Source organism: Thamnophis sirtalis, unplaced genomic scaffold (assembly GCF_051295495.1).
Source record: "Thamnophis sirtalis isolate CommonGarterSnake01/CBP01778 unplaced genomic scaffold, rThaSir2_p1.2 scaffold_10, whole genome shotgun sequence".
Taxonomy (NCBI): domain Eukaryota; kingdom Metazoa; phylum Chordata; class Lepidosauria; order Squamata; family Natricidae; genus Thamnophis; species Thamnophis sirtalis.
The window spans coordinates 6,862,436-6,872,435 of record NW_028261390.1 but is presented as its reverse complement, the minus strand read 5'-3'; the positions used below and the strand labels follow the sequence as shown (position 1 = coordinate 6,872,435).

Sequence of the window (10,000 nt, the reverse complement as noted above, 5' to 3'; positions counted from 1 at the left end):
GGAGTCTGAGAACACACAAACTCAAATTCAGAGCCCAACAGAGGGCATAGAACCTAGGCACAATCAGCATCTCGGCCCTCTTTTTCTTCGCCCAAGAACTAGGGGGTGATGCTCATCTCCGTTTCAAAGCCGAAGAGCCAGCGCTGTCCGAAGGCGTCTCCGTGGTCATGTGGCCGGGATGTCTCAACAGCAAAGGCGCACGGAACACTGTTACTTTCCCACCAAAATGGTCCCTATTTTTCTACTTGCATTTTTACGTGCTTTTGAACAGCTAGGTTGGCAGAAGCTGGGACAAGTAATGGGAGCTCACTCCGTTACGCGGCGCTGGGGATTAGAATTTCTGAACTGCCGACCTTCTGATCGACAAGCTCAGTGTCTTAGCCATTGAGCCACCGCGTCTCCATAGATAGGTATAGGTACCCCTATATCATATGCTTTATAAATAGTCCAAGATGGTCCTTGATTTACCACCGTAATCCAATCTGCCCATTATGGTTAAGTCATGACGGTCATAAAGCAGATCGGCATGTGAATGAGCCCATTTTTACATCCTTTTTTACGGGGGTCACTAAGTGAATGCCACGGTTGTAAAACAAAAATCATGGTTCTAAAGAGCGTCAAAACCGAGCAAGCTCTATTAACATCGCAGGATAAAACCCTAGTCTTTAGTGTTTCCTGTCTGAGCCGGAGGTTGGACTAGAAGACCTCCAAGATCCCTTCCCTTTTTGTTATTCGGGGATGGTGACAGTGATGGGATTCAGCCGGTTCGCACCACTTCGGGAGAACCGGTTCTTAAGTTTCTGAGCAGTTCGATTAACTGGCTGTTGGAAGAAATCATCAGGGCAGAGAACCGGTTGTTAAATTATTTGTATTCCACCACTGGATGGAGAATATAAAAACTTAAAAAGAAACTTACTTGTTGCCGGCTGGAGAGAAATTACTGGCAGAATCCTTTATCCTTTTCTGCATTATTCTCTTCTTTGCAGTTTCTTTAAGCCCCCTCGAGCCTTGGGGGAAAATCCCCTCCATGAGATCCATCGTGGTCTTCATCTTCGAATCGGGATCCAGGATGCTCGAAAGTGACTGGTCCTGGTGCACAATTTCCTTAGCCAGGGACTCTTCCTTCAGATCCTCCCGCGTCTTCTCTTTCCTTTTACTCTTCTTGAGACGCAACTCCTTCTTTTCGGATTCCTCGTTTGCCGTTGCGGCTTCTTGAGAAGGTTCTTTCTCCACTGTTCCTTCCGCGGCAGCATGGCGCTCTTGCGCTTCCAGAGACGGAGGGACTCCGGTGGCTTTGGGTTCTGAAGATCCAACGGATGAAGAAATGTTGGCCCTGAGGAAATCTGGTCCCGGTTTCTCTCTCACAGTGAAGTCCCCAGAGAAAGCTTTGAGGTTCCTGTTCATGCGGGGCAGGAAAAAACAACACAGTTTTACATGAAATGCTATTTTTTTTGCTACCGGTTCTGTGGGCGTGGCTTGGCGGCTGTGGCAGGGGAAGGATACGGCAAAACCTCCATTCCCTGCCGATCAGCTGGGACTCAGGAGGCAGAGAATAGATGGGGGCGTGGCCAGCCAGAAGTGGTATTTGCTGGTTCTCTGAATTACTCAAAGTTTCTGCTAACGGTTCTCCAGAACCTGTCAAAACCTGCTGAATTTCACCCCTGGTTTTATACAACCTAACGACCACAGTACTGTCTTGGGTTTAAGGATATTTATTCATGTGGTATGGCTCAGTGGTGGGATTCAAACATTTGCACTACTGTTTCTATGGGCATGGCTTGGTGGGCATGGCGTGGTGGGCGTGGTTTCGTGGGCGTAGCAGGGGAAGGTTTCTTCAAAATCCCCATTTCCTCCCAATCAGCTGGGACTAGGGAGGCAGAGAATAGATGGGTGTGGGGCCAGTCAGAGGTGGCATTTACCGGTTCTCCGAACTACTCAAAATGTCCGCTACTGGTTCTCCAGAACTGGTCCGAACCTGCTGAATACCACCTCTGGAATGGCTGCATTAACATAAGATAAAGGTAAAGATTCCCCTCGCACATATGTGCTAATCATTTTTGACTCCAGGGGGCGGTGCTCATCTCCATTTCAAAACCGAAGAGCCAGCGCTGTCCGAAGACGTCTCAGTGGTCATGTGGCTGGCATGACTCAACGTTGAAGGTGCATAGAACGCTGTTACCCTTTCTATCCTATCCTATCCTATCCTATCCTATCCTATCCTATCCTATTTCTATTCAATTCCATATCCCTTTCTATCCTATCCTATCCTATCCTATCCTATTTTATATTCCATTCCATATCCCTTTCTATCCTATCCTATCCTATCCTATCCTATCCTATCCTATCCTATCCTATTCTATCCTATTTTCTATTCCATTCCATATCTCTTTCTATCCTGTCCTATTTTATATTCCATTCCATATCCCTTTCTATCCTATCCTATCCTATCCTATCCTATCCTCTATTCCATTCCATATCCCTTTCTATCCTATCCTATCCTATCCTATCCTATCCTATCCTATTTTCTATTCCATTCCATGCTTTTGAATCTCATGATAAACAAGCCAGCAGTAAAAAAACAGCCTCATCAAGGAACCGCCAAGAACGGTCCCACCAACGTTGACAGGATTAGCCACCAATATATAAAAAGAGAACCAACCCCACTCCCTTCTAGCACTGATGATATTATCTAGTTGGGTAATGAAACATCTGCAACAAAAGAAATCAAGCTCAGAGAGCACCAAGGACCCCACATCCCACCCCATCGAGTAGAAAGAACGGGCAAAATCACTGTAATGTCCAATACCTTGTTATCTTCTCGTCTGCGGGACTTATAGAGCTGTCCGATGCTGGATTGTCCTCTTCAAATGCCACACTTGGGGGCGGCGACGGGAATTCTTCTAGGTTGTCAACGGGACTCTCCGGAAGCGGTGGATAGTCTGATAGAGCACCCATATGATGAGTCTGGGCTTCTTGGAGGAAGACGTCATCGTCCTCCTCCTCTCGACAGAACGGTGGTGGGGAGATCTGAGGGTAGGTTTCGGAGATGCGCAGTGAGAACCTTCCTTGACCAGAGAGAGATTCTGGCTCCGAGAAGGAACTATTCTTCGAGGGGATCCCGTGCCACTGTTGGAAAACCTTCTGGCCGGTTGTTTGAGCAGAAGCGGAGCTCTTTGGAAGGTGGTTCTCTCTGGCCCATTTCATTTTAGCCGGGGTTGTTGCCTTTGAGATGAAGTAGACTTGGACCTCCACATTGTTGTTTCTTCTGCTGGCTCCTTGCTTGGCTGATGGACACTTTCCGGGATCTGGCTCTGAGCTTTGCTGTGCTCTTCCTTGTCAGCTCTGGGCGGCCACCTCGTCACCGCGTTGTCCCCGGCAGTCGGAAAGAGTGAAAGAGCGAAGGGGGAGAATGCCGGACTACGGGAGGAATAGCTGGTTTTGGAAGGAGCCACCCGCCTGAAGCCTTGCTTGGCATCGGAATGCTTCTCCTTCGTATCCGGGCAAGGGGAGACGAAGGCCGATGTCCGGCTGTGATGTCGGAGAATATCAGGGACCTTCTGTCTCTCTGCGGCGGGCGCCGTGCTACCCACATTCTCACTGCTGTGATGGGGACGGTATTGCGTGAATGCCGATTTCTCGAGGTGACCTCGTTTGCTATTGCCGAATGACCTAGGAGAGAGCAAGGAAACAAGAGTTTTCTCAAAGGGAAATAAATTAAAAAAGAGGGGAGGTATTTTTTTTTTTAGGTTTTATTAAACACTTATAGGCCGCCCTTTTCCCTGAGGGGACTCAGGGCGGCTTACAATAATGAGGGAGGGGAGTGCAAGACAAGACATAAAAGAAAATGTGAGTAAAAATAATTAACAATAAAAGCACAACATTCACTCGGCATTCGGGCAGGGAGAGAGTAAAGTCCTATCCCCAGGCCTGACGGGATAGCCAGATCTTAAGGGCCGTGCGGAAGGCCTGGACGGTGGTGCGGGAGCGGATCTCCACGGGGAGATTGTTCCATAGCGTCGGAGCTGCAACTGGGAAGGCTCTCCTCCGCGTAGTCGTCAGTCGGCACTGACTGGCGGATGGAATTCGGAGGAGGCCTACCCTGTGCGACCTGATGGGACTCAGGGAGGTAATTGGCAGAAGGCGGTCTCTCAAATAGTCAGACCCACTACCATGGAGCGCTTTGTGGATGGTAAGTAGGACCTTGAAGTGCACCCGGAGATCAACAGGTAGCCAGCGCAGCTCACGGAGGATCGGTGTTATGTGGGCGAACCGCGGTGCGCCCATGATCACTCGCGCGGCCGCATTCTGGACTAGCTGAAGTCGCCGGATGCTCTTCAAGGGCAGCCCCATGTTGCCCTTGAAGAGCAAGGGAGGGGGGAAAAAGCATTCCGACCCACCCCCTCCACCCTCCCCCAATTCAGGCAGGAATAATTTTGTAGAAATAACCATGGAGGTGACTTATCATAAGGGAAGTTAGTAGACCAAAGTCTGCCTGGTAGTGTTGCGGCCCGCCAGCGAAGCTGCAGGCAGATTCGGACAGTGAGGATGTTGGGGAGGAACATGGGTCAGTCCTGGAGTCTGGGGAGGCTCGGATGAGGGTTAGGGTTAGATCTTCCATCTGGGACTTTACTCCAAAGTCAACCCTGATTTCTGAGATGTTCTTCTGGCAGCTCTGCACATGCGCACACTGGGAACAGGCTCCAGCTGTTCCTCTGCCTCACTGCTGTCTAGCTCCGTAGGCACCTGATCACTGCTAGACGGCCTCGACCCCGTCTCTGCCTCCGACGCAGAGCCCTCGTCCGAGCCTTCCCCAGCCTCCAGGACTGGCCCATGCTCCTCCCCGACCTCCTCACTGTCCGACTCTGCTGCCAGCTCCACTGGCCGCTGGCGGGCCGCAACAGTTAGGGAGCATGACACAAATGTGTTAGGTTAATACATGACATTCCGAAATAGTTCTCATATGATTCCCCTGCCCTCCGGAGCAGTGATTATGCGGGACATGCAAAACATCCGAAGGGAGATCCTCTCCCAAAGGAACCTGCCCTCCCTCTGAATGTCGAAGCAGCTGTGAAGTCTGCAAGGATTAGCACAGGCTAAGTTTGGGGATTGGCTGGAAGTCGCTGTGAGTCTCCCAGTGGGGCTGCGGAGGAAGTGAAGCATTTGAGGGAGTTTGTGGCGGTGGAGGCGGCTGGGACATTTTGGAAGGAATCCTAACGACCCTCCTGGCCAAACTAGCCTTTCACTCAACCTGATGCCATTTGAAAAGCATCTCTTTGAATGCTCTCTTAGCCCTAATTATCCTTCCTTCCTTCCTTCCTTCCTTCCTTCCTTCTTCCTCTTTCTTCTTTTCTTCCCCCCTTTCTTTCCTTCCTTCCTTGCCTTCCTTCTTTCTTTCTTTCTCTTTCCCTCCCTCCCTTTTTTTCTTTCTTTTCCTCTTCCTTTCTTCCTTCCCTTTCTCCTTCCCTTTCTTCTCGTTCCTTCTATCTTTCTCTCTCTTTCCCTCCCTTCCTCTCTTTCTTTTCCTTTCTCTTTTTCCTTTCTTTCTCTCTCCCCTTCCTTGCTTCCATCCTTCCATCCTTTTTTCTTTCTTCCCTTTCTTTCTTCTTTCCCTCCCTCCCTCCCTTTATTTCCTTCCTTCCCTGCCTTCCTTCTTTCTTTCTCTTTCCCTGCCACCCCCTTTCTTTCTTTCTTTTCTTTCTTTCTTTCTTTCTTTCTTTTTCTTTCTTTCTGCCCTTCTTTCCCTCCCTCCCTTTCTTCCCTCCCTCCCTTCTTTTTCTCTTTCCCTCCCACCTCTTTCTTTTCCTTTCTTCCTTCTTTCCCTCTCCCCTTCCTTGCTTCCATCTTTTTTCTTTCTTTCTCTTTCTTTCCCTCTCTTTCTTTCATCCTTCCCTCTTTCTTCTTTTGCTCCCTCCCTTTTTTCCTTCCTTCCATGCCTTCCTTCCTTCTTTCTCTCTCTCTCTCTTTCCCTCCCTCCCTCCCTCTCTCTTCCTTCCTTCCATCTTTCTTTCCTTCCTTCCTTCCTTCCTTCCTTCCTTCCTTCCTTCCTTCCTTTCCTTCCTTCCTTTCCTTTTTATGACAAATGAAAACTAGCCCAATTTGGTTGATGTTGTGTTTGGAATTGCACGGAGCTCTTTCGTTGAAGAAAAGGCTCCGTGCAACGGAGCCTGAATGACATACGGAACAAGCTTACTGACTTTTACAGTTGTAGATTTTGGAAATAACATTTCTAGGCATTTTACATGCTTGCAAAACACACACCAACCCCCATACAAACATGCTTACCTGCTTGTAGCACCCAGTACATAGAAAGGATCTTTCATAAAATGAGAGATTTGGTTACTGTCTTCCACCTGGAAATCCTGAAGGAGAAGAGATGGGAAGTTAAAAGCAAATTAAAAAGCAACATTGTTTTGTAAAAGAGAACTTCAGCAAATAATGTCTGGGCATTTTGACAACTGGCATGTTTAACAATGGTCGTAAGTCGAGGACTAGTTGCACTCGAGTGGACAGAAGGAAGAGGAAGAAAAACTGAATTGCCTCTGTGCTCACAGACAGAAAAAGACCAGGCTCTTGCTTCTGTGTTTGTCTCCTGTGCTTGATATCCATATATAATTTTTGCAAAAAATATATCACTGCATCTACATATCATCTTCCCTGACTCACTTCTGCCTGCTACGTAAAGTATTAAACACCTAAAACTTCTCCTGGAAAAACTAGAAATACAAATACACATCCAGCAATTGGCAAGTCCTCTTTCTTGGTCTCCGGTGACTTTTCTGAACTTCGCAAATAAGAGAAACAATCTTTTCCCCGTTCGTTTTGAGAAGGATGAAAGGCAAGGAAACCAGCCGAAATATTTAGGATCCAGGTGAGATTAAATCCCGGCCTTCATTTTGGTGCAACGGCTTTATTGCCGCTTAAGGAAAGCCTGTGGATTTGAGTGAGCCTCCCGAGCATATAATTACCTGTATTCACAGTCTAGATCTGAAAATTCAAGAAATAAAGTTGTTGGGTCGGATGTGAAAAACCCCGGGGATTAATTCTCCTAACTATCTTAAAAGCAAAATAAGACTGTTTAATTGGGATGCTATTGGGAATGTCACGCCCCAAGGACGGTTCGGCAGACAAGGAGAATGGATATTAGATTGAATACCAATAGCCCTTACACTTATATACCACTTAATAGGGTTTACAGCCCTCTCTAAGCGGTTTACAGAGTCAGCCTATTTCCCCAACAAACTAGGTCCTCATTTTATCCACCTCGGAAGGATGGAAGGCTGAGTTAACCTTGAGTTGGTCAGGATTGAACTCCTGGCAGTGGGCAGAATTATCCTGCAATATTGCATTCTAACCACTGGGAAGGAAGGGAGGGAGGGAGGAAGATAGCAATAGCACTTAGACTTATATACCGCTTTGCAGTGCTTTTACAGCCCTCTCTAAGCAGTTTAGAGTGTCAGCCTATCGCCCCCAAACAATCTGGCTCCTCATTTTACTGACCTCGGAAGGGTGGGAGGCTGAGTCAACCTTGAGCCAGTCGGTCAGGATCGAACTCCTGGCAGTGGGCAGAGTTAGCCTACAATACTGCATCTAACCACTAGGAGGGAGGGAAGGAAGGAAAATAGCAATAGCATTTACATACCGCTTCACAGTGCTTTACAGCCCTCTCTAAGCGGTTTACAGAGCCAGCCTCTTGCCCCCAACAATCTGGGTCCTCATTTGACCCACCTCGGAAGGAGGGAAGGCTGAGTCAACCTTGAGCCTGGTGAGATTCGATCTGCCAAACTGCCGACAGCCGGCAGTCAGCAGAAGTAGCCTGCAGTGCCGCACTCTCACCACTGCACCACCAAGGCTCTTATAACAGATATAAATTAAGCCAGGTAGCCCTTGCTATACAACTTGAGGTTATGAGCTACTGTATTTTTCGGTGTATAAGACGCACCGGTGTATAAGACGCACAAAGATTTCAAAGAGGTAAGTAATAAAAAAAAAGTTTTTGCCTTCCCTCAGCCCCCAGCAGCCCCCTGCAGGCTTCAGCAGTGCTGGGCCAAGGCAACCCCCCCCCCCGTTTCTGCCTTGCCCCAGCCTTGTTGAAGCCTGCAGAGGCCTGCTGGGGGCTTCGGGAAGGCAAAAAAGCCGCCTGTTTTTCACAAAAATGGGATGCGGGGCGGGGCTTCGGGAGGCCAAAAATGGCTATATTCAGTGTATAAGACGCACCAACATTTCCACGCTCTTTTTTTGGGGGGGAAGGTGAGTCTTATACGCCGAAAAATACGGTAACAGGAATATGACTGCACAATGAGCACTCAGCTGCATTTCCAGGTAGGCCTCGACTTACAACCACATTTCTGCGGCTAAGCAAGACAGCGGTTAGGTGGGTTTTGCCCCACTTTGCATCTTTTCTTCCCACCGTCGTTAAGTGAATCACTGCAACTGTTAAGTGCAGTAACCCAGTTGTTCAGCGAATCTGGCTTCCTCCTTGACTTTGCTTGTTGGAAAGTTGCCAAAGGCAATCATGTGATCCTAGGACACTGTAACCGTCATAAATGTGAACCAGTTGCCAAGCGTCTGAATTTTGATCACATGACCATGGGGGTGCTGAAACGGTCGCAAGTGTGAAAAACGATCACTTATTTCCAGCGCAGTTGTCACTTTGAACAGTCACTAAATGAACTGTTGTAAGTCGAGGACTAGCTGTATTCCAAAACCACAATGGTATAATGGCTCACCCAATTATAATCCTAAGAGATTCTTCAATATCATCTCCTAAGGGCACTTAGGGCAGCTAAAAGATCACATATAGCCTCCCTGGTTGCGTCCGCTGAGTCCCGTCCAGCCGCCCTGTTTAGGATAACCCGCTCCCTGTTGAATAAAAGGGAGGCGGGGGAACCCTTGCAGGGCAGAGCTGAAGAATATGCCCAATTCTTAGCGGACAAAATTGCTCGGTTTCGGACGGACTTGGACTCCACATCTGCAGTTCCAGCCGAGACTCAGGAGGACCAAGTTCAACAGCTCTGGGTTGAGTTTCAGGAGGTTACCCCCGGGGATGTGGACAAGGCCATGAGAGCTGTGAGTTCCTCCACCTGTGCTTTGGATCCGTGTCCCTCATGGCTGGTTTCTAACTGCAGTGAGGTGACACGAGGCTGGATCCAGGCGGTTGTAACCGCCTCCCTTCGGGAGGGGAACTTCCCCGCCGCACTGAAGGCGGCGGTGGTGAGACCCCTCCTGAAGAAGTCATCCCTAGATCCAGCTGTCCTTAATAACTACCGCCCGGTCTCCAACCTCCCCTTTCTGGGGAAGGTTGTTGAGAAGGTGGTGGCCTTCCAGCTCCAACGGTCCTTGGAGGAAGCAGACTATCTAGACCCCTTCCAGTCAGGCTTCAGACCCGGTTACAGCACTGAAACCGCCTTGGTCGCATTGATGGATGATCTCTGGAGAGCCAGAGATGAAGGACATCCCTCCATCCTGGTCCTCCTTGACCTCTCAGCGGCTTTCGATACCATCGACCATGGTATCCTTCTGCGAAGACTGCGGGAGGTGGGAGTGGGAGGCACCGTGTTACGGTGGTTCTCCTCCTACCTCTCGGACAGGTCGCAGTCGGTGTTAGTGGGAGGGCAGAGATCGTCCCCAAGGCCCCTAAAATATGGGGTGCCGCAGGGTTCGGTCTTATCCCCCCTACTATTTAACATTTACATGAAACCGCTGGGAGAGATCATCCGTAGGCACGGGATTAGATACCATCAATATGCGGACGATACTCAATTGTATCTGTCCGCCCCGTGCCAAATCAATGAAGCGGTTGACGTAATGGACCGGGGACTTGAAGCCGTCATGGACTGGATGAGGATTAACAAGCTTGTGCTCAACCCAGAAAAGACCGAGTGGCTGTTGTGTTTTCCTCCCAAAAATTCGGCTATTAATCCAACACTCAGGCTGGGGGGTCAAATTTTACACCCCTCAGAGAGGGTTCGCAACTTGGGAGTCCTCCTGGATCCACAGCTGT

At 49.0% G+C, this 10,000-nt stretch overlaps 1 protein-coding gene across 1 annotated transcript in view; it reads right to left on the bottom strand.

Moving 5' to 3' along the window:
- SHROOM3 (shroom family member 3) overlaps nt 1-10,000 on the bottom strand; it is a 214,306-nt gene that overhangs the window by 7,246 nt on the left and 197,060 nt on the right. Inside the window, 4 exon segments of the mRNA XM_087723987.1 lie at nt 917-1,396; nt 2,807-3,216; nt 3,219-3,669; nt 6,283-6,359. Coding sequence (XP_087580113.1) covers nt 917-1,396; nt 2,807-3,216; nt 3,219-3,669; nt 6,283-6,359 — 1,418 coding nt within the window.